The following is a 24,905-nucleotide window of genomic DNA, read 5'->3' on the forward strand; positions in this document are numbered from 1 at the left end:
AGGTTTAGGGGATGGTAACTGAAGGATGTGAAGGTGGGTGTTTGGAATGAAAATTTCCCATTAAAAATGGGGAAATAAAGAAATGGGTCTGGACTTTAAATGAAGCTACACTTTGTATAGAGGTGGTACAAACCCATAATGAATATTATCAACATGGCAAAATTCTTGATGAGTTTGAGAAGTTATTTACTACCACATATTAAGATACATAAAGCAGCGGTGTATCTCTGGTGAACCACAAGGGATTGTTTTATGTAACTATGAAAGTATTAACACTGACATATTGCAGGGAATCTGCAGTAGGAGAGGTGAAATCAGTCTTAAATCGACTGGGGGAGGAATTGTTTGTTCCTTGCACAAATACACTTTAAAACTGCTGTGTTCCCATGCTTCATGTTCCCAACATCTGCAAAAAATAATTTAGCTGTAGCAAGCAATTACAAAACCATTTAGCGTATAGAATTCTGCAGTTGGGAACTTCTGAGAGGGGGAAACTTTGAAAGGGAAGACTTCAGTAAGGTGCAGTGTTGGTTTCTGTAAGTAAGAGGTCTGAATTCTCTAACCAACTGCAATTTAATTTTTAAAGTTGCTGTTCTTTTTGACAGTGTGTGTGGTGGATTTGGGGCTGTTTTGTTTACTTGGTAGTCTTTTGTGATTAGAAGTTGTAAGGCACAGGAAATAGCTTTATAGTTCCTTCCTCCCACAAGTTGTAATTCATTTGTGGCCATCAGGATGTTTTTCTTGGCTTATCTCTTTCTGTGCAGTTTGCCTTGCACATCTGCCACATAAATTATGAAACTGAACTTGAAAAGATGAAAATGTATTTCAAATCCTACCATACATAATGAAGATTGTATCATTGGTCAGGAGGAGTATGAGTGCTCCTTGCATAGAAGGTCTGGAATAATACCTGGCATTCATGGACTAAACTGACTGGTGTCATATTTGAAAAGGTTCTGAGGAGTGGCTGAAAAATAAAGAACTTCAAACGGTCAGGTATCAGTAATGTTGTGCTGTTACCTCTCTGTAACCTGAGGTATTTCACCAGGCATTTTGGCAGATGGGTCCCCATCTGTTTCATTGTTGAATGTGGACTGCTGGCTTCCTATTTGGTGTCCATATGTTTTATCTGTAAGGCTCTAAATCTAAGCTGCATGTTTTATAACAAAAGTGACATTACTGACAGGAGCAAAATGAAAATGCATTAAGTTTGTTACATGTTTTTTAGTTAGTTTATCTTCACCCAGCAAGGGGAGAGGGGCTGGCTGAGATTGAATACATGAGTTCACTGAAGGGAAGAGCAACACCATCTTTATTTGGAAGGCAATTAATGTCTTCCCTGAATAATTGTTAATAGCATTAGGTGCATAGATTCCTGAATATCCATCGTATTGTTTGGGATAACAGGTGGATAAATGCTGTCCTCTGTCTGTGAACCACTCTGCACATTGAGCTCTCTAAGATAACGAGTGACAGAGTGTCATAGGGTAGTGAAATCTTATCCCAAAATGCATTTTTAAATCTGGTCCTGAAATGCATTTTTCTGTTTGACTTTGTATTAAATCCTTTCAGTTTCTGGGAAAACAAGTCTGGACCGGTGATCATGTGAAATCCCTCAGAGCCTGAAGGGATGCTCACAGAAGCAAGTGGAGTTGATGGATGCTGCCCCTGGTTATGGGGTGCTGCTTGCTTCATATCCTGGCCTCTGGTGGTTTGGGAGGCGGCGCTGTGCGGATCGGGATCGGTTCTTTTTAGCTCACCTATTCAAATGCTCTGTTGAAAGTATTTCATGCCCAGATGGATAAGTATTAAATGATTTTTTTAATTGGCAAAAGTGTTTCTGGAAACTAATTAACGGTTTAATAGATGCCAAGATTCCCACACCTGGGAGTGGGGGAGATGTATCCTGTACCTGGGCAAGTTGTGTAGTTTTTTTATTTACGGTGTTCTCAGTAGTTGAAACTAACTTCTGCCCACAATTTAAAAAAGGATCATTTAATATTAGAATAACTTCTTTGCATTCTCAGAACGCTTTCCCTCTATTTTCACCCCTCCTTTACAGGAACCTTTTAATCTAGATACTAAAAATAGATCAGATGCATGACTTATAGGAGTTGAATGATGAGATGAGGTGGTGTTCACTCCTCTCTGAGGGCTTCATCTTAAATGTGTGCATCTGTGGGTGGGGGTCTTCTAGATTATTGTGAAAATATTGCCAGGGCCTGCCTGGTCTCTTCTCCAGATGTTGAGTGTTCACTTGGCTCATTTTATAGTTCATTCAATCCTTCACTCTTTTACAAAACAAATACAGCTACAATCTCAAATGTCTAGAAGCAACTCTACATTATATTAGTATCATTTTGCTTTAAGTTTTCAACCCCTCTACTGGTTTTTGGGAAGTGTGAACACAAATTGCTGCTGTTGCATTTGGATAATACTCCTAAAACATGCCCCATGGATGATGTGAGCAGTCACTCGTGGTCCCTGTCTTCTCTTAGTGGGTGACTGTGGCTACTCAGCGAGAGGGAGCTGTTGGGAAAATCAGCTGCTGGAAGACAAAGGCAGCTGCAGGGGCAGGGAGCTGGCTCAGCCTCCAGATGTGCTCCTGGTGCTTCGCTCAGGGCTTTACCTGGAGCTACTGCCCAGCTGGTAATGCACCATCCCCTAGAGAAAGCACTGCAGTTGTCACCTGGGTGCCTTCCCATAGAAATGGTGGGATGTTTAGGTGGAGATGGGAAAGGTGGATAAATGAACCATGTGCATGTGTTCTTCTCTATTCAGTTCAAGCAAACTTTCCTTGTGCTGTAACTTAATGTTTTCTTAACTATTTTCTGCCTCTTAGGAACCTTTCTGGTTGCATGATGCAGTCCATTCAGTTTTAGATCCAAGAAGTACCAGCACAGAGCTGTGAAATTGTTTCTTTACTGGGGTTTGTCCATGTGGAATGTAAGGACTGTTACTGTAATGGTCTTCTTTGCTAACTCACCAATTGAGGTGATGAGATTTGATTCAGAGTCAGTAACATCTGTTCTGTCATGACCAAATCTAAAGTGTGCTTTGCCTTTATTCACTGTGAAAGTCACAGGAAATACTGAGAAGACTTTCTAAAAATAAGGAAACTGCTAACAAAATTACTAAAAGGATGAGATTAAACTATTAGTATGTAAGACTGCCTATTGAAAGGGTAATGTTAAACATGTTATTGAAAAGATAAAATCATTGTTGTGTCTGTTTTGGCACATTAAATAACAAAAGGTTAAAATATTTGCTTCTTGTAAGACTTTGGCACCACACTTCATTGTGCTGTACAGTAACAGAGCTTCTCTTGTCCTCTGTTTATCCAGACCCTGCCTCTGATAGACTAATGTATTTCTTTTTAAAAAATCCCAAAATTCTTTAGTGTTGCTGTTTGTTTGAACAGCATTAATGTTCATACTGGATGTATGGTACATACACGTGAGTAAAGCTTGAATTTTTTATTCTTCTGCACTTAGTCCTTAAGCAGATATTTACAGAGTGGTGTCTCATTGGAAACTGTTAATGGTGGTAAAACGTACAAAGTTTCTCATCTCAGCTTTTAGTATTTTAGTGTTCCCAGTTGTAAAATTAAAAAAAAAGGAAAACAGAAGGTGCATAATCCAGTGGTGTCCTTGGAGTAATAGTTAAAGGCATAATATTATGCACATAGGAGTCCCATGTATACATGATACTGTAATTGGTTTGAAATACACATTGAAAAAAATTGAACTGTGTAGCCAGGTTTCTTGTTCCTGCGGCCGAGTCCCTCAGCACAGTGGGCAGCTTCCCAGAGGCTTGAGAAGTGTTTCTAATTAGGCTCACCCTGTCCAATCCAATACCTTTATCATCACTATAAAGAAACTGTTGTAATGTCCCCTCTCTGTGGCTTCTGGTTATTTTAGCTGTCATAAGATTAGACCTGGCATTTCACAAATCTTCTGTGGATCTGATGCCCAGAGTTGTGTCTGTGTCCTCGGTGACACCACCCACATCAATAACAGCTCTAATCCTGACCGTGCTTTTAATGGAGTGCTCCGACTCTCGCCCCAGGGCATATTCAAGGCTTTTACATTTGTGCAGAAACATTGGCAAAGATCTGTTAGGCTTTCTGATTCCTTAATATGTTTTCAAGTAAGTTCCATTCTGAATGGATGGATAGATATTTATTATTCTTTCATTACCTTTGGTGTATAAATACTCCTTTTCTCGTGGTGCGTATTTTTTTGAGTGCAGGTTAGCTGTGCACATACTATTGGAAGGGTTCTGCATGTTGAATAAACTTAACTTCTGGTATTTGAGCATTCATACAAAATGCTGAGTTTGTGATGTTTGAAGATCTGAAAATTTGATGTATAACACTATTCTTCTTTTTATGTTGCTGACTGTGTGCAGAGCCTTGTTTCCCCACATCCAGAGTTTCTGGTTCAAGGTATATAGTGTAGAGAGAATTAGGGTGGACTTTTTTTCAGTGTGGAACCAGCAATGATTGATGTGGATAATTAGTTCAGGCACAACAAAACTAATTGTAATGTTACCAATTGGAAGCTATTACTAGAAGCAGTACAGTTATAGTTGTGTATAAGTGATTGTAATCTCCTAACAGATAATTGACTTAGAGCATATGAATCTGTAGAAAGCACCTTGTGGTCCTGAGCAATGAAAAATCTTCACTCTGGAACAAACATTTCAATTCAGGATGTAATGTTTATTTAATTTTTTATTAGCATCTTGGGTGGAAGTAAAATAATTTTACTTTGCTAGCATAAAAGTTTTAAAAAGACTTTCTTAGTCTGGAATAGAAGACAAATTCTTTTTCAGTAATTATTTTGTGGCTATTTTATGGTGGGGTGGGGAGAAAACAACAGTGATGAAGCACTAATGTTTTACTGAGAGCAGAATATACCTCATGCCCATCAATATAGTCCTCCTGAACACTACAGCTTGATTCATGTGTTGTGTAAAAACAGAACCCTGAGCAGAGTAGGCAGATACATCTATTGGAGTCTGTTGAAATGAAACACAAATAGAAATTTTCTGCAGATACATTTATCACTTACTAGTGGTCACGTGTATTTACGTTCACATTGTGGGTTTTGTTCGGTATCTGCTGATAGGGAGGAAGAAGACAGGGCTGCTCTTAAAGTCTCTCTGTTTCGTGTGTCATCTGTGAAGTGTTCCTGCAGTCTGTAAGGTTTTATTTTCATGCAGGCCATCCACAAGCTGCCTTTCATTTCCCTGTTCCAAAGAGAAGCGCTGAGGACAATCTCAGACCCGTAGGATTTTTATCCTCTTCATGCCTGAAAGTTCAAGTGCTTCAGACTATTGCAGCTATAAAGGTTGAAGTGGCAGATACTTGATGAGTGTTTTGGCTGTACCTTCACAGATTTTCTGATCTGAGTTTTATATGAGGAGGTACAGAACTTGTTGTCCCCTCTTGCTGCCTGCTTGTTCTCCCTAATACCACCTAAACATCATTCCTACCTCAAATTGCACAACTGAGGTATGTTCAATACTGCTCTCCCCTCTAACATCCCTCTCCTCTCCCCATCTTGGTTATTATTTTTGTGTTTTTTTTTTTTTTAGCACACTGTAGGGTATGACCCCCAGACCCAGATAATATCTTTATCTCAAATGTACTCAAAATATAACTTAAAATCTGAAGTGATCAATTTACAATTGATTTAATTCTCTGAAAAATGCAGACAAAATTGTGGACAGAGTAGGATTTCAGGGTATCTGGTGCAACAATTAATTTTCAGTATATGGCATATGATACTTAATAAAATGCATGTAAAATATTTAAGGGGAAATGTCCCTTTTTTTCTGCTGCAATTGGAGATGGTCAGGTATTTACAGCTATTACCCACTGACCTTGTTAGCAGTGTCCACTTAAGAGGAATTTAGTCTTGGACTTGAGCTACCTGTTCAGTGTTGCTGTAAATTGCAGATGCAAACATTTAAAGTTGCAAGAAAATTAAAAGTATTTTGCTGACTGTCACTGTGTTGCTTCTTCCACAGAGATGTGACAGTGCCCTCTCTTGGCTTTTGAAAACAACTTTATTTTTTAAAAAAGAAAATTACACTGAAATCACTTGTGAGGGGTACAGTAGAGTAGAAATAATCTGTTGTCGTTAATCTGTTTTAATAGACTTAAATGTAAGAGAAGAATGAAACAGTTTGTGATGTTCACATCAACCCCTTTTTTGCTGTACCCTTATTTTATATATAACTTTTAAAATATAGTTTCCTGCTTAATATCTTTGTCTATGCCAAAGGTTTCTGTAAATGTTCTTGTCATGAGATTGCAGTGGTGCAGGGTCTCTCTGAAGGATTTGGGGTGAATCCAGATGTAGTCTGGCAGATAAGGGGGGTTGTAAGCCCTGCCTGAGAGGTTCTCTTCTGTCAGCCCCGAGTGTTGCACGGCTGTTTGTTTGCAGAGCAGCCTGTCCATGCGATCCAGCACGATTCCCTGGAAGCTGCCCAGGATAAACTAATCAGAGAGCCCCCCCTGGTGTCGGAAAGTGTCCTCGGATATTAAATTTATATCAATCACAGGAAGTCTTGGCAATCAAGCTAGTCACTTTTTCCCTTCACATCTGGACATAAATTATTTTTTTGCTGAAGAGGTCACAGGAATCATGGGTAGGGCAGGGAATGAGGGCCATAGAAAACATGGGAAAGGAAGAATAAAACTGTATTTCCACCTTTTTAGAAATAGTTATTTTTAAGTGACCTGGAATGATGCCAAACTATACAACAGTGAGTTTTTTTCTTCCTCCTTGAAGTTTACATTTGTTGCTGAATTAAATGTGGCTCTAAGATGCTTTGGTTTGGAATGGTTCATTCCATTAAAACTCAGCTTGGCATTTATAAAAGAGCTTTCTCCTAGTTGCTGAGAACAATAACTTTCCTGAAGGGGGGGTTTAGAAGTTGAGCATGTTTCTGTACTTAGAGAGGCTTAACTGCACCTTTTTTCTCTTGGCATTACTTAATTTCCCTTGTTTTTCTTCCGTTTCCCCCTTCCAGCTCTGCTGCTGCTTTAGCCACGTGCCCTGAGCTCTTGCATAGCCAATGCTGCCATTTATTTTTGTATACTGAGTTTGCATCTCTTCAAGCATTTTCCATTCTTAAATTCTTTGCTCTAAGAAATTAAGGAAATACTTCATTTTATGCTTCCCCCTCCCAAGTCTCCATCAAGTCTCTCAAACAAATGCTGAAGGAGGGGTTATAAAAACAAGCAGAACCTTTCCATTCAGTTTCCCTGCCTTTCCTTGCTTTGGACAAGGGAACCAGTGTGCTGGAAGCTGCAAATCCTGGAGCTTTTGGGCTTGTGTTTTCTCCACACATGTGGGAAATAAAGATGGGATTGGTTTACATTTGTGTGTACAGTAAAGAAAATACCAGAAACAGAAGCTTGAGGTGCATTCAGCATAAATGAATTTGTAAAACCTTAATTGCTGTTGTTCCAAACTAATGCTGTGTTCTTACATGCTTGTTGTAGTACAGATACGTTCTGTGAGCTTGCTGATTATTTATTCAGTCATGTAGCTTATGCTCTCTTTAGACACAAAGTTGAATAAAATCATACATCAGGATCTGACAGCAGGAATTCTCATGCTGAGAATCCAAGATTAAGTCCAGAAATTTTATTCTGTTTTAACAATTACCTTCTGTGTCCCCTTTCAGACTTAAGGGGATTTCATTCTTGTTTCTGCTGTTTATAACTCCCAGTTCCAAGATCTTTGCTATTCTTATGCCAAATAAAATTGAGCAGGAGTTGCTTGAATGCTGCTTTGTGCAAACTCCTACATGGACAGAGGGATAACTGTTGGGGTGACTGTTGAGCATCTTGATTATTTTTTTCTCCTTTCAGGTTCAGAAGAGGTTCTTAAGCAGCAAATGCTTTCTCCACTTGCATTATAAATAATTAGATCTTTCCTGCAATTTAATTAATTTCTTATTGTGGGTTGGTTTGTGTTGAAAGTACTCACAGAGGTTTTTCTTAGCTTCTGAATCAGTTATGATATACTTCTAAGTAAACTTTCAAACTTCTGACATGCTAGGTGTAAATGTGTTGTTTCAGTACACTCCAGGTATGAAGGGAAAGCAGAGACCACCAGATTTCGTTGCTGGTGTGAGTCCTGGTGCTCCAGAAGCACAGAGCAGTTTTCAAATGTTCTCACTATGAGTGAGGTTTTAGGGCTGTTTGCTCACCTTAAAAGATGAGGGAAGTGATTCTGTTATCAAACACATCTGTGTGCTTTTAAGGGCACAAAGGAGGTTGCTCATATGTTACCTGTTTTTAAGATTAATTTAAAAAGGAATTACATATTTACTATTTTAGTATTAACATCACAGAAAAAGAATTTCCAAGTCAGGTTTTTCTGTGACCCCTTGAAGAGACAGCCTGAGCTCCTTGCAGTATTTGTGTTGCTGTAATTGTAACTGAGTGCTCTGCAGCTCCTCTTCTGCTGCTTTCCCTTAATTAATTAAATTCAAGCTAGGAAACAGACTTTCTAGTGAATCTCATCGCCTTTACTTTAGTCTTCCATGTGATTTTTTTATTTATTTGCTTTTTACTAACACCTGTTTGGTACTGATGTTCTTTATTTTCTTTTGTAACATCATTACAAAAAAATTGCCTGTGATTGAGTTATAAGGCCTCTTGCAAATAACTCTGTACCATTACAAACCTGTAAGCAAACCATACCTAGCTGCAGAAGCCATCAGCTCTGACTCTGGTGGTTTGGTTTGCATTATAATTTGACCCAAAGCCATTTTTACTGGACTGAATCCAGCTGTAATGTAATCCCCAGTTTCTCATCTGTATTCTTGAAGACTAATAGAATAGTAAAACCTTCTTAAAGATAACTTAAATGTGGTGTATAGTGTCCTCAGGGTAACTTGTGCACTAAAGCTGTTTTCTTTCCCACTCTGTAGAGGTATCTCATTAAGTGAGATCTGCACTAGTGTCATTATTAAGTTTTCATGTGTTTCTCAGTTTTGATGCTAATCTTCATGTGTGTGAATTTTTTTTTTCCTTTGCAGCACCAATGTGGTTATGAATTATTCAGAAATAGAGTCTAAGGTTCGAGAAGCAACCAATGATGATCCATGGGGACCTTCAGGGCAACTCATGGGAGAGATTGCCAAGTAAGTGATAATTTGACTCAGTGATGAAGAAAAGAAAGGTGCATTTTATATAAGAATGTGAAATTTGATGCTAAATCAGTTCTGTGGAATTCAGACTGATAATGCTGAAAAGTTGCTGTCAATAAAGTCTTAAGTTTTTTAATGCATAATCATAGAATGTATTGAAAGCTGTCAAACGAAAAATGAAGCCCAGATATTTTTTAAATTCTTGAGTTTTCACTTATGTATCCTCAGAATTCTTTCAATATAGCGGACTTTTTTTTGGAGTATTTATTTTCACAACATTTTCTTGTAACTTTTCCAAAAACAGCCAAACACGTTGAATTCTTCCTTGAGCTTTTTTTTTTGTGTTAAAATCAGTTTGGAAGTTGCATGTTTCAGTACTTGCAGTGGTTATTAGGGTATTCATATTCAGCATTAGTTTCATTACAAATTAGTGAGGATTATTTTACTGCTTCAGATTTTTAGAATTATTCTTTTGTAGTTCTGGGATGTAAATGACTGATCTAGGAGTTAAAACAGGGGCAGCTTTTTCTGTTTTAATGTCATCCTGGGCTTAGATCACTTCTGCCATCTACTGCCAGCCCTGAGTCTGAACAAGCTCTTGTGGCAAACCCGGGAAAACGACATTTCTGTGCTGCTTTTGTTCCATTCTTTAGGGCTACGTTTATGTACGAGCAGTTTCCAGAGCTCATGAACATGCTGTGGACTCGGATGCTGAAAGACAACAAAAAGAACTGGAGGAGAGTTTATAAGGTGTGTAAGGATCAAGGCTTGGTGCTCGTGCAGTGTCCTGGTCGAGTTCTTGTTCAGATAATCCTACAGCACTTTCTCCTTTAGCAACCTAGAATTTCTTCCCTATCTGTTTTATAATTCTGTTGGTGAAGTCAAAGGTGATTTTCAAGTGCTGTATATGAAAAAACCCACAGAATTTCTGGTTTTAGAAGCACGTTAAGATGTTACTTAATGAACACAACAGAGCAATTCCATTTTGCTGCTATTCAGGTATTAGAGTAGCACTCAGTTTGAATCTACCCAAAGGAGTTACTACAGAGTTCCATGAGAAGATGTTAAGTTACTGTGCTATCAATAAAAGATTTTTGGCAGGAATTCAAGAATACCTGAAATAAAATGCAAACTAATCTTAGTTTTTTGCCAATTTGTAATGCTTTAAAATTGTAGTTTATGTTTGAGTGGGCCAAATTTCCTTGCGGATCTTGCATGACAGTTTTATGTCCTAATTGCATTTTGGAAAAGATCAGAGTCATTTGCATTTTTCTTGTCTTTGGTACAGAAACTTTTTGCTTGAGATTGTGTTGTGCTGCACTTAAAGTGGTGTTCAATGTTCACTGAATTATGCAAATATAACCTCCTTTTTTAGAATTGATGTATTAGACTAGGTTATATTTTGTTTTTCTTGATGCCAGGACTGTAGCAAGACACAATTAATTCTAAAGCATGGTTTGTGCTTTTCACAGGTGCTTGATGTTTTGTAGTCATAGTAATTGTTTTCCCTGAAGTACAATAGAAATTAATATTTAATGCTATCACACATAGATACTTAATGTTATAAAGACTTCTTGGATTTGCTTATCAGGTTGAAATAAAATTATACTTTTAACTGCTAAAGGCGTTACTTCAGAAAGAGTGCCTTATTTCTTTCTAGATACAAATCCTCAACATAAAGAACTGAAATTAAAGTATTATTTAAACTTCATTTGTTTTGTCACTTGTCTAAAATTGTCCTGAAATGCAGTTTTATATGTCCATTGAATCCTGCAGAAGACTTCTTAAATTCCTGTACGAGTTACCTTTCAGTGAAAGCCATGGGAAAATTTTGAACAAAAGAGGCAAAAGAAAGTGCTTCATTTCACAGGTTAACTTTTTCTCCTGACTTGCAACTGCTTTATCTTAAAACAAGCAGTAGCTGATAAAGGTAACTACTTGTGATTTAGTAGTAACAAGCTAAAGTTTTAAAAATACAGTTGTGATAGTCTAAAGAGCAAAAGATTCATGTGAGGAAAATTTTTTTCCATGGGACCCATATAATAAACATTTATTTAAAAAGGGAAAGTTAGTATTTACTAATTTGGGGAGGGGGGTAGGTTTGGGGTTTTTACAAAAAAAAAAAAAGGTAGAGTTTTTGTTCATGCAATCATAAGGTGCTTTGTATTTTTATAGTCTTTGCTGCTCCTAGCTTACCTCATAAGGAATGGATCAGAGCGTGTTGTTACAAGTGCCAGAGAACACATTTATGATTTGCGATCCCTGGAAAATTACCACTTTGTAGGTGAGCAATAGAAAAATCTTATAAGCAAATTAAAACAGTAGTTGGAGTTGTCAGTCACCTGAACCAGCTTAGAAGCTTCCCCAGTCTAATTAAAATGTGACTGTTGCCAGTTGTGTGAAGAGTGCAGAATCCAAGACGTGGGGCCCTAGAGTATTAATTAGTGAAGACAAGAACTTGCAGAAAAGACTGGCTAATAACAACAGAACCAACACAACATGAGTGTTGGGGTTTATATTAAAATATGCACTAGAGACTGGTCCCCTGTGGTGTCCGTAAAGGAATAGCTTTAATCATATGGGAAGAAAAGGTTAGAGCTCCAAAACACACACATCTGTTTGAAGCTGGGGTTTTTTCCTCCCACCAAATAATATTTACAGTGCAAAGGCAGCAAGGCCAGTGTGTGTTTTGAATGTGAAAAAGGCTGGAAAGGAGCACATTTAGCTTATAGTACTTTCCCAACTGAAAGCAATTTTTCAAAAAATCAGTTCTGCCATGAGACTGAGTTCTTGCAATGAAACTTGCAAAAACTGTGCTAAAAAGACTGAGGAAATGGGTGATGTTTTGAGGGGTTAAAATTGTTCAAGTGGAGAATATGAGTTCTGTCTCAGTCTTTGTTAATCTCTCCTATGTTTAAGTACACCATTCAGTGCAAACTCATTTATATAAATTTTGTGTTAATTGGTCCCTTTTAAACAGAGGCAGTGGACCTCATGCAGTAGTCACAAAAATCTTTGACCGCTGTGTTTATGATTCAATTTTTTTTATCAATTTGGTGCTGAGTATTTCTGCCTCTTACTTATTATTTTCCTTTTTTCCTCCCATCTTCCATTCATCATCTCTGTCCTGCATTACCTGCACAGATGAGAATGGCAAAGACCAGGGAATAAACATCCGCCAGAAGGTGAAAGAAATGGTTGAGTTTGCTCAAGACGACGATCGGCTTCGGGAAGAGAGGAAGAAAGCAAAGAAGAACAAAGACAAATACATTGGGGTGTCCTCGGACAGTGTCGGAGGGTTCAGATACAGTGAGTACTGGGCTGCCTTGGGCAAGGACTGGCAATCCACTTTTGCTTTCCCAAATAATACTCTGGACTCTTGATATACATCTGTGGATTTTGTCCCAGTCTCTGCCATAGTGTGTAGCAAGGATCTGAGCTTGCACTGGGGCTTCCATCTGATGTATCCCAGCATGCCATCCATGATCCAGCTGCCAGTCTCTGTTTTCTTTGGCCTGAGTAAATCCTTGGCTGCTTTTAGTAAGGGATGAGTACCAAAGTCCCAGTAGCACAAGGCTCTGGGTTGTTAGAATTGGTGATTTCTTTTGAGAGAAGGGTTTGCTGTAAGAGCTCAGTAGTAGCTGTGCAGGCTTAAGCTTCACCTGTTTATGTCTGATACTTTCTGGCTTTTTTACTCTTCTCTCTGATCCTTCCACTTAGATTTGCTCCCTCCTGTTTTTCACAGGTTGTTTCTCCATTCTCACTTTTCCTCATATGCAGAGTAGTTGAAAATTTCCAAGGCAGGATATTTCTTGTTTTATTCCTTTAGGCTTTTGCTACCTGCTTGGAATTGTGGTGGTTCTCTTTTTAGGAAATAGTTATGAGTCATTGTGTTTGTACTTTGAGTACATGTCCCTCTGTTCTTTCACTGAGCTTGTCTTTGGCTTCTCTGTGCAGAGTCGTGATCTATCCTTGCAGGCTGGGTAGAATCATTTCTCCATGTGCTCTTTAGGTATCAGTCAGGTTTTTTAATTTAAAGGACTTATTTCTTTGTCTTGTATTTAATTTTTGTGGTAAAGGGTTTTTAATTATTCCTCATTTGTTGAGTAAAGATTAAAAAAAAAGTATTTCTAGCAGCACAAAACAAACCCTTTCCCAGGTGAGATTTCTAATCAAAAAGATTCTAGTTCTTTACATACAAAATGCTTGCATTAAGATTTTTTAAATTTTTTTTGTCCTGAAAATACTCAGCTCCTAGTTGGTGTCTTTTTGTTTTAATTTTAAAAATTGTATTGCATAGGAAAGCCCCTATAAGGGAATCTGCATTAAAATGCTTGAGAGCCTGACATAACTGAAATAAGGCCATTTTATTCTCCTGCAAAATTTAACAGCAGTACATTTTGAGCAGTGTCTCCTTTTCCAGTGATAAAGATCTCACTGAGTATCTCATGGATTTGTAGCAGGTTCTCTACTAGAAAAGTTTTATGGATCTAAGCAAATATCATTGGACACTTGCACCTATGTCTTTGCTAAGAAAATACACCCTATAGGGTATGAAGTTATTAGACAGGTAAAATTAAAATTTTGCACCTTGCATTGCTGGAATTATCATTTTCTTTTTATTAAAATGGCTTAATTGAATACATCTTGAACATCACATGAGCTGCAATATCATTTGTATGTAACTTGAAGTAGGGATTATTTCACTGTCCTTCCTTTCTACTATTCAACTTTACTCTGCCTAAGTAAAAAATAAATCACTCTTGTTTCACATTTTTAAAAGATGTACGAAAAATGGCTTGTTTCATGTTTATGATAGCCCAGAATATAAAATGTTTGCCTACAAATGTAGTGTAGAAACTGAGCTAGTTTGGTTTACTGTATGCACCTGTATTTTGAGCAGAAGATCTGTTACAAGATCACAATACATGTTAGTGTGCAATGTTTCTGATAGTCAAGTCTTTGTTAAAATGATGGGGTTTTTATTTGAATTAAACTCAAGTTGTCTGTGTGTGTATAAATAAATACTTTAGTATTTTAGACTTCCTTTATGGGATTGTGCTTATTTCAAGTAAAACTGGCATCTGTTTGTAATCTAAAATACCAGTATGGAGGTCTGGAACACTAAATTAGAAGAAAAAGCTTTTGATTTCTTGATGATAATGCTCAGGAAAGATGTTCAGGATATTCAGTGCCTCCTGAAAGGTTGAGTTGCTTTACTGCCTTTTCTTTCTTCATCTCTTTCAGAAAATTTTTAAAACTTTTTTTAATTGCCAGGTGTGGAAAATGAAGCTATTATGCACATTCTTTCAGTATCTTGGTACTGTGTTTTTGTGTATTAATGTCAGTGTATTAAACCCCCAGTGATTGACCTGTGATCACACAGCTCAGCCAGGAGTGGAATATCCTGCACTAAGGGGCTGTTCCAGAAGTTCCACGTGCCCTTCCTGCTCAGCTGCCTCTGCAGCCAGGGCTGCTTGTGCCTCTGGTGCTTCTCAGCAGAGCCCAGCAGCATCCTGATGTGCTGTGCATTGAGCTTGTGTCATTGCCATAAACAAAAGTCTTTGAGTCTTCATTCCTGCCACTTAATGATGGGCATTCCATGCTGTGCCTTGCTGTAATAGAGTTGATTCAGCACTGAGGGAGCTTTCAGTTCTCTCTGTGAACTTGTACAGCTCATGTGTGTAGGGCAGGAGGGCTTGAGAGGGATTCCAGAAAGACCACAGGCTTTTTTTTTTTTTTGGTACCTTTAATAGTTCTTGTCTTTGTCTTACCAGGTGAAAGATATGATCCTGAGCCCAAGTCCAAATGGGACGAAGAATGGGATAAAAAGTCAACTTTTCCTTTCAGTGATAAGTTAGGGGAGCTCAGTGACAAGATTGGCAGCACGATCGATGACACCATCAGCAAGTTCCGAAGGAAAGATAGAGAAGACTCTCCAGAAAGGGGCAGGTACTGGAGTTGTTTTAACCTGAATTATCTGTGAGATTGTTCATAGGCAGCAGTTTGACCTTGCTGGATATGAGTTACAACCCTCTGTCATTCTTTTTGTCTGGAGGGGGAAGCATATTTGGGATCAGTACCTGCTTCCTGGGCTTCTGCAGGTCCCCCTGGCCTTGGGGAACAGTGTGGCTCTGGCAGCAGTTAACTGCTCCTGGCTGCCTTCCATTACTGCCCCAGCTGCTGGCAAAGCAGGGAATTTGGCTGAAATATCCTAAGCTTTTCCTTGTCTCAACAATGCAGTGCTCGTGTGCCAGTGTACTGAAGGCTGCCACTTAATGCTACACACACACTCTGAATGCTGGAGTGCCAAGGAAGAAAATTGAAATTGCTTTGACACAGTGCTGCTTCTCTGAGCTGATCTCGGGAACAACAGCCTGCAGGAGATGTCTTTAAAAAAAAGTCCATTTCATTTGAGGCTTTTTAGGAAAATTCTTGTATTTTACATCTGGTCATTAAATTTCTTCAGTAAGGGAGAAAATCTGCCCTGCTTTGGCCATGAAAAGAACTTTACATCTGTCACACTTCAACAGGTGCATTGAATTTAATTATCTGGAGATCAAGTTTGTACTTAACAATCTGAAATTGCTGTAGAGAAAGTGCTCAAGTACATTGAAATGATTCCCTTTTGGGAAACAACTAAAAATTCAAATTTGCACTGAGATTTGGTTAATATTTTTTACAGGAATATCTTTAGATAGTCACACATATATACGAACATAAAAATACACATGTACACATCTGTGTGATGCAAAACTAAAGCAATTTTGCACAGAAACAAAAAATAATAATAATGGCAGCATTTCTAGGGGAAAGCCCATGTGGTCCTCTTGCTGGGGCATTAATAAATCATAAAACTGGTATTCTTTGCACACATCAGGGTTCCCTCTTAGAACTGAATATCAGTGGACTACAAAGAGAAGGATCAGAAGTAACGTAAACAATTTCATATGTAACAATGGTACATTTCTGTGTGCATTTCTGTACTTATCTTTCAAAACCAACATGTCCCATGATGTCTGCAGACCTCACCAGCCATGTTTTCACATAGGGGAGGTGCAGTTAACATTGTTTTTTTTTAAATCTTAGTTCCTTTGCTTTATTTCAGAATGGCTCCTGTCTCTTACTTATGCTGGATAAAGTCTTGTATTTTTTGGTGGTGTAGACAGTCCTTTCTGAAGTCTAGTCTTTAGCAATAGAAAATAAAATAAAAGCAGTTTATTTTGATGCCTTCTCCACTGTACATCCCTACCCCAAGTTACACTGCTCTTTTTCTCTGGCTAATATTACATTTTTCAGTTTTGCTTTGCTCTTGTAACCCTTGTCTCCTCTGTTTGATTTTTCCCCTATTTTTTTGGTCTATGTCAGGTGGGGTATTTGTCTCTAAAATTCTAAAAGTGATAAATTTAGGACTCAGAATAAAAGGAGGAATTTTTGGGACATACATGAGCAAAGGCAGTTTAGTGCCTGCAGGTTATTCTGCTGTAAGAAGCAATCCGGGCTGCAGCATTTCAGCTTCTCTAACATTCCTTCAAATCCCAGCCTGGAATTTATTTTTCTCTTCTCTTGACATGGGGATCAAATACCATGGAAAAGATTTTATCCAAGGGTTTGAATGAAGAGTTTTGTTTTTACAGAAGCCATCAGAGGATCTAAGAAGATTGAACTGAAGGTTGCAGAATTTCTGTATTTATCTTTAAAGATACTGTAAATACATGCCTTACTGCATGCTCTATTAGCAAAATCCTATATTTAAATACTGAAACTGAAGGTGGCATGAAATTTTAATTATCATATAACTTAGGCTCAAAATAACGTTCTTTTCTAAATGCCTCATCAAATCTCTGCACTGGTGTTTTCACACTTCAGCAAGTTTTTTGTAGAAAAAAGTGCCAAAAATGTACTGGCTTATTTGTAGCCTGCTGCCATATAATAACAATTAAGTTGCCATTTCACTTGGAAAGTGACTAAATGGTGATACTCACTCAGCTGGCAAACGTGCTGTTATGTTCTATTGTTTTTGTCTTAATAACTTTATAAACCATTATTGCTTGAGTACTGTAAAGCCAATAAAAGCCTTGAAGTACAAAGAATAAATCTGTTTTACACATCTTACCTATGGCAAATAAAATTTGGAAGCCATGGTCTTTACACACCAGAAGAACTTTACCAGACCTCTGGACTTTACTTGCAAAACCAGTGGTTTCCATAGCTGGAAAAAAATGCTTGAAGGATGTAAGAACTTTACCAGAGAGATAAATGATACAAAATGTTGAGTGCACAGTAGATTTCAGTGCAACTGCTTTACACAGTGAGCTTTGGAGAAACCAAGTCTGCTGCTTTCTTTTCCTTTTCTTTTTTTTTTTTACTTTTTTATTTAGATGAATTCTAACAGTGTTATGGGGGAAATGGATTCTTTTTTTCCCTGTGCAAGTAGTGAAAACCACAGGCAATACCCCATGGGGAGGGAAAGCCTCTGGTTTTCTTTCTTAGTGCTCGTTAGTTCTTAGGTGAATAAACCAGCTGCTGTCCTGAGTCCAGCACTGCACACTGAAATTCTTGTTTCTGAGTTACCTGCAGACACACAGAAGTGGTTCTGAAACACTGCGTTTTTTCCCTGAGAATTCTTAAAACTCGTAATCCTTGTTTCTCTAGTACTCAGAAAGGTTGATGAAGGTAACAGAATAGAAAGGAAGCAAAGCTTCCAGTACTCCTCTGAAAGGAGGCAGCAGCTGTGTTTAAAAGCAACTTGTCTCTAAAGAACGCCTTTTATATTGGGGTGTAATTTAAATATACTTAAACTCTCAGTAAACTGTTTTTGTTTTCTTAAAAGGTTGTTAAAAAAAAAAAAACCCTCACTACAAAAAACTTTAGGCAAAGGAAAAAATATGTGTCCATACTTTGATTTCTCAGAGTTGTAATTATATACTTTCTTTGCAGAAGTTTTTTAATTATTTGGTATATTGCTATAATTTTAAGCTCTCTGCAATTCTCAGATGAAGCACTGCAATTTTACTGAGCACAGTAAACACACTTAGAGCGAGCATTAATATCCGTACTTTTTTTGTTGTTGTTAATGTGACCATTAAAGAAAAATAAAAAGTGGATCTCCTGAGAGAGTTTGGAAGCAGTACAGGTTGTCATAGAAAATTGAGTCTTGTAATATTTATTCTCCTTTCTGGCATATATGTTTAATTTCTTTCCTCTGAGCCTTTAGTCATTTATTTTGCTGTATATCACCAAAGACTGACTTTTTCCATTCTTGCATTAGTGAGATTGATCTGTGGCAGTTCTGTATCAATCAGACTTTGCTTGTCACTTGTTTCCTTATCCCACAGAGCATTCTTGGACTCTGTAGAGTGGATAAGAAATGCATTGCAGGTATTAAATACAATACATGGAGAGACTGACCCTCAGTTGTGTTATCCTGATCTTGGATGCTTCCAGCAGCATCCTCCACCTTCCTCCAGGGCTTTTGGGCTGGATGCCCTGTGTACACCACGATGATGTGCAGATCCCTCTGCTCTGGGGCTCCTGTTAAAATCCTGATGGAAGTGTGGCTGTGGTCCCCTCTGGGGGTTTGTGCACACAGGTGGGGCAGCAGGGCTGTGCTCACACAGCAGGGTTCAAGTGCTTTGGAAAAATAAAGTTAAACGATGCCATTTGAGCTCCCTTATCTGTGAAAGGCTGGCCAGGAGCTGCTGGTTGGTCAGCAGCTGTGAAATTTATCTTTTTAACAGTGAAAGAATTGCAGAAGAGAGTGAGCATTTGTGTTGAGTGATGTTACTGAACTAAGCCATCCCCAGTGGTGAGCAGGTAACATGCACAGAGGAAATGGCACATGCAACGCGTTCCCAAAAAGCCACCATTGTTAGCAGAGAACAAAGGCTCCCCCCCAGAGTATATTGCAGTTACTGTCACATTCCCTCTGACAAAGGGACAGCCTTTCTTAAATTTTTCAGTTTTAGTATTCTAATGCATTATTAAAATATAAAACCCTTCCACTTTCAACTCTGTTGCTAAGGGAATTACGATTTCAAAATACGTTCCAATGTATTTAAGCTTTCTCTACAGCAATTCTCACTGTTATGTACAAATCCTGATGGTAACAGGCAACATGACTGGTGGTGGGGGCCAATTACTTTCTTTGTGAAAGACTTAAAATACAAAAGTAGAAAATGTAACAAATTAATCAAATAGTGTGCAGTGAAATCTAAAAAGTTTTTGCCTAAAAGGGTGATATTTTTATTCTTTCACATTTTAAGAACAACCATGCATGCTCTGATAATGGTAACATTGCATTGCATAATTCTGTAAGTATTCTTTTCCCACAAACATCTTAAAGAATATGAAAGGCTGTTTCCCTGGAAAAGGAAATGAGCTGAAATATAAATGGAGTTGTTCAACTCCGAAAGACAGTACAGAATGTGGTTCATTGCTTTCTGTCTCTTGGTGTAAGTACTGAGCACACCTGCCAACTTAACTCTGTTGCTGAAGTGTTGCATAATGTGTGGGGGAGTTCCTGTCAGAAGGTAATTCAGTGTACTGGGTTTAAACACTGATTTCCTATTATCCTCTGTCGTGGACTTGCAGTTCATGTTTAACAAAATAACCTGCTTTTCTCCACTGTTTCTGTACAACAGGTGCAATGCTGTGTGGTGTGATATGTTATGTAAGGGTGAAACAGTTCCTCTCTCAAATGTAGGAAAAAAGCAGCAATTTTATCATGAACTGTTGCTACAAGAAACTGCAGTAACCAAAACTCTTGTAGCCTAAGCCAAATTTCTGCTCAAGGAACTGAGAAGTCTGTCACGAATGCTGTGCTATTGCTTTTGTTTTTCTAGTGACAGTGATGAGGAAAAATCAAGAAGAGGCAAATCTCCCAAAGCTGAATTTAAAGATGAAGAGGAAACTGTGACAACAAAACACATTCATATTGCACAAGCTACAGAAATTACCACCATCAGACAGAAACGCTCAGCAAATCCTTCAAAAACCATTGACTTGGGAGCAGCAGCTCATTACACAGGAGATAAAGCAAGTCCAGAACAGAACTCTGCTGCTCATCCTGCACAGCCTACGACAAAGGTGAGACAGCAGGACAGCACATCATTTTGGAAGCTGTTTTCTTCTGTCCTCTAAGACAATTTCTGATTTGGGGTACGTTTTGTGATGCAGCCTTCAAGGAAGCTGTTTTATCAAAAATGTTTAGTTGGACTTACCACAGTCTGTGGAACAGTATAATTGTAATTAATGTGATCACTTCAAGGTGAAGATTTTTTTAAATATAGTCATTAGCATGTTTTGCTCTCTTCAGGACAGCAAAGAGAATTTTGGCATGTAGTGTTAAAGATTCTATGAAGCTGTACATTTACTGAAGACTTACCAAATTCTTCAGTTATAAAAAACTACGAGCTTTAGCTTTTCAGTATTTGATTTCACATTTAGCCACATGATTGTTGGCTTTAAAGACAAATCTGTTATCTCTTCAGAGCAAAAGCAAACAAAGTCCTTCAAAACCCCAGAAAACTTCTTAATGTCATTTGATTAATGACATGATGTGTTGAGATCTGGTGTAATTTCTTCTCCAGGCTGCTGTGCCCTCTGGCAGCAAGTCCTCTAATGACCTGGTGGACCTGTTGTTTGATGGAACCAGCCAGCCAGCTTCCACAGGTAGGTTTGGGGTCTACTCCAGTTCTGAGGAGAAGCTTGTTTGTTGCTAGAATTTCTCAAGTAGATAAAATATAGATATTTGAAAAAATGTAAAAGTGCCTAGAAAGAACCCTTTGTAGCGAGACACTGTGTGTGCTATTGCGTGGTACTAATAAGTGTTAGGAGCATGAAGATTAACTGCTAGATCAGTCTGTCAGAAGCTGTGTATGTAAGGCAGTTATTTATAATTAACTCTAAAAGCAAGTGCAATCCATTCATATTCAAGCATTTCTCATAGTGCAGTTCAAAGGCTGGGCAGGTGGAGATAGATAATCTTCATGGAAGCTTCCATCTGAGGTATATGGCAAACTTGTTTCTTTGTCTTGTTTTCTCTTGGCACTTGGTTGATCCAAACCCTAGAACCAAAAAGAAATATCTATCTAAAAGTGAAAGTACTAATTTTAAAACATATCCTTCACCCTCTAAATGTGTATCAAATCTGTTATTCTTAACATGGATTTACCCTTATGCTCACAAAATGCAGATTCTTTCTAGAAATGTGTTAAGTTTCAGTGTATTCCTATGGGATTGGTAGGAATTTACAGGATTGGTGCTTTGCTTTTCAAAACCTAAGATTTGAAATTTAGGCTATTGTGCTTACAGGTTCCTGGTATCAGTGGGTTTGTGGTGGCATGGAATAGAAAAAGAACTTGTGTGCACTTGTGGTCTGATGGCAGAGTTGGGAGAAAGTGAGCTGTAACATGAGACCACTTTGAGTATCAAAGGAGTGTGAGCATTTCCTAGAGAAAAACCTGTCAGAGACCTTCCCATTGCAAATGAGGAGTGTCCCCTGATGGCCAGGATGGTGCTGGCACTGCAGAGGGGTGTGTGTGGCTCACTGAGCCCAGGGCTCTGCTGGGATTTAAAGGTGCAATGACAGAGGCTGCAGCAAGGAATGGCAGTTCAGAGTGGCTGGAGGCCACGAGTGTGGCCAGGGACTGCACTCAGGTGTCTGCAAGGACTGGTCTTGCTCACCCCTAACTGAAGCTACATCACTCTTGGATGTGTTGTAGGGTCACACCAGGGATTTGATTGTCCTGTGTGACCAAAGCCAGTACCGTGACATTTCTGTGTGGCTGTGTGATTCCTTTCATCACTGCCCTACCTTTGTAGGTGTTTAATTCACTATAAAATGTATCAAAACTCTACTGCAGGGGAAACTGTCATGGTAATTTAGTATCAGACATCTGTCTTAATACTTTCTTTATTATTTTGAGTAGATCTGTAAAACTTTGCTCGCATTTATTTTTGGGAAAGTAGACAGTGTTTCATGTCTGTTCTGAAATGAGTTAATTCCTAGAGATTAAGCAATACAACTCATTTCATGTGTCTTTTTTTATGCAAAAATGCATAAATTTAAGGAACATCTTCATTTTGTTCAGTTTCCTATTTTTTTAATTTCATGTAAAAGGTGTTGATTGTACACCAGTTACCACAGTTCCATGAAAGTTTAAGATCCTGGATCAGCACCACTATCCCAAGTCAATACTGAATTTTTTTTCTATCCAATTCTTATGGCAGAAGAGATTGGAACCTTTTTTGTTTTCTATATACAATGTGTATGCTTTTATTTTTATAAAAATAGGATCTCGTTGAGAATAGATGTTTCATTTCAAAGTGAATCTGCCCATATTTCAAACAGAACTGTGGCAGCTTCTATATTACAGTGTATTTAAATCTTTCATCAGTTTGGCTCGTTGCTGTAGTCAGCCTTTTTTCTTTTATTTGAAATTTTTTTTTCTCCTTTTTCCAAAGCAGCATTTAGAAATGGTGCTGAGAAGAGGCACATTACCAGCTGGTCCTGTTAAATGACCTCTGCTGACCTGAGCAGGCAGATGGAAAGGGTTCATCTGTAGTGACAGATCTCTTATGGGAATCTTTGAGGTTTGCTCATGTTGAGAAGATTAGCACTGTCCTTCACGTGCAGGTCACTTGTTATGACCACTGCTCCTTGCAGTACAGGGTGTGGGAACATTCCCAGTGTCAGGCAAGGCAGAGGGAAAGGGTCAAATGTAGCCTTTGATGTGTCCTGTGAAAGAACAGGCAGGGAAGTGATGTGAATTCAGGGAACTTAGGGTTTGCTTATCTGTGTATTTTCAGGTGCAGAGATGTGAAAGGGTTGATAGGGCCCAGTGTTACTCTTTACTGGACCACCACAGTTTGTATGTGAAGGGGTGCTTGGTTGCCATAAAAGAGAAGATGTAAAATCCCTGGGTAGACCTGCTGGGAGGACTTTTTGGTGTTACTGAGCTGAGGTTCCTTAACCTTTCTTTAGAGAGTTACTGCATCCAGCTTAATCTCTGTCACCTCTCTCTGAAACTCATTCAGAGTTTCATTTCACTTGAAAACAGGCAAGAGATGAGGAGAAAAAGTTAAACTGGACTGAAGATGTTAAGGGTTTCTTTTGGGTTTGAACCTTGTTCTGTTTTTAAAATTAAATTAATCCCTAGGCACTGTCAGGCAGCCCAAGGATAATGGGTGTAGCAGGGAGCATTGATTTTTGTTCTTTCCTTCGAGCATGTGGTCAGAACTGTGTCATCTGTGTTGCTCATTCAGCATATAAACTTTCAAACCATTAACCTGCTCTGAACTCTGTAAGCACATATGTGGGGAAAAAATTACTTGAAAATGTTCATTGCAGTAGACAGGATAAACAGGATCAGATTGGATTTTTAGTTTGATATTTCACTGTCCCTTTTTCATTCTGGGATGTCAGAATGAAACTTGTGTATAAACACACATGAGTTGCTTATTAGATCACTTCACAATTTGTGTTGAAGAAATTTCTTAACATGGTGTAAAGTTGTTTCCCTATGAAAAGGTGTTAAAAGATTTTCTGTGGTGCTATGTCTGAAAATTCAGAGACCACCCTTGCATCCTCTGCTCGTATTTTATATCCTGTAGTACGCGCTCAGCAAGAAGACATTTCCCCTTGGAAGAACAGTCCCCTTCCTGGCAATGTCTACAGTAAAATAACATTAAAAAGAAATACAAGTACACATGTATTAGGAAGTGAATGGTTCCTTTTATTACTGCTGGCCATTTATTAAAAAGGAGATGGTTCTGGTTTAATTAACCCAGTTGAGAGTAGCAGATGGGGCAGAATGTCTTGCAGCGATAAGACAATTCCGAAATGGCACCAGATGTTGGAAGCTGTCCCTGGTGGTGTTTGAGTGCAGCACAGATGTTCCAGTCCCACCTGGCTGCTTCCTAAGCACTGCAGGCTAAGCAGCTGTGATGTAACCTATATAATGTACGCAGAACACTAAAAGCAAAATAATTGAACTGCTGCAGCTTCTTCTGAGGGTGGGACAGCTTGGAGGTGAAATCTTTGAGGACAAACAAATAAGGTCAACTTCTTGGCTTCCTCTGGTCAGTGGAATCCCTGCTTAAAAGAAGTACCAACCATCACTAGGTGATTTTTGTAACTCTTCTGAGTTTATTTTAAAAATCAGCTTTACAATATGGTTCTTAAATCTTCTGCTTTTATACCTTGGCCATATCTTTTTAGTGAAAAATTGTTAGCATGCTGTATTCAGAAGTTAATAATTTATATGCTGTATACAAATGTCTAGTTGGAAAACTTAATATTCTTGCTGTAGAAAGGAAGTAAACTTACAAAAAAATGAACACAGGCTCTGTCCTTGAAATCCTAATTCAAGATCATTGCAGAATCATTCATGCTTTAGGTAACACAAAAACTAAATATAAGGTGACATGTAATTTTCAGAGGAAGCATAATAAATTAACTTTTATACAATAAGAATGTTTGTCCTTTTTATATTATACTTCCAAATTTTTAATTTTACAAAGTGCCAAACTGGTAGCATCCCTGCCTAGTTAAAAACTTGTTAATCTTTTTAATATCTCTGAATTTATTTTTAGAGGTGACAAAAACTTGCATGTTTTGGTTCTTCCCATGGAAAACAAAGCTGCAAGATCTGCAAGGCAGTTGGAAATAATCCAGTTTATTGTTACTCAGGCTTGTATAAACATAGTGTGGGGATGAACAGGAA

At 38.3% G+C, this 24,905-nt stretch overlaps 1 protein-coding gene across 2 annotated transcripts in view; it reads left to right on the forward strand.

Moving 5' to 3' along the window:
- Positions 1 to 24,905, forward strand: part of CLINT1 (clathrin interactor 1) — a 47,086-nt gene that overhangs the window by 15,820 nt on the left and 6,361 nt on the right. Inside the window, exons 2-9 of one of the 2 annotated variants that reach the window (XM_058848916.1) lie at positions 5,402 to 5,518; positions 9,067 to 9,171; positions 9,831 to 9,927; positions 11,353 to 11,461; positions 12,322 to 12,486; positions 14,955 to 15,129; positions 20,022 to 20,265; positions 20,769 to 20,850. In XM_058848916.1, the coding sequence (XP_058704899.1) occupies positions 9,080 to 9,171; positions 9,831 to 9,927; positions 11,353 to 11,461; positions 12,322 to 12,486; positions 14,955 to 15,129; positions 20,022 to 20,265; positions 20,769 to 20,850 (964 nt within the window). In that variant the 5' untranslated portion in view covers positions 5,402 to 5,518; positions 9,067 to 9,079. The remainder of the gene's footprint in view (positions 1 to 5,401; positions 5,519 to 9,066; positions 9,172 to 9,830; positions 9,928 to 11,352; positions 11,462 to 12,321; positions 12,487 to 14,954; positions 15,130 to 20,021; positions 20,266 to 20,768; positions 20,851 to 24,905) is intronic. The other variant, XM_058848915.1, reaches the window with a different exon arrangement.

Source organism: Poecile atricapillus, chromosome 13, assembly GCF_030490865.1.
Source record: "Poecile atricapillus isolate bPoeAtr1 chromosome 13, bPoeAtr1.hap1, whole genome shotgun sequence".
NCBI classification, from domain to species: domain Eukaryota; kingdom Metazoa; phylum Chordata; class Aves; order Passeriformes; family Paridae; genus Poecile; species Poecile atricapillus.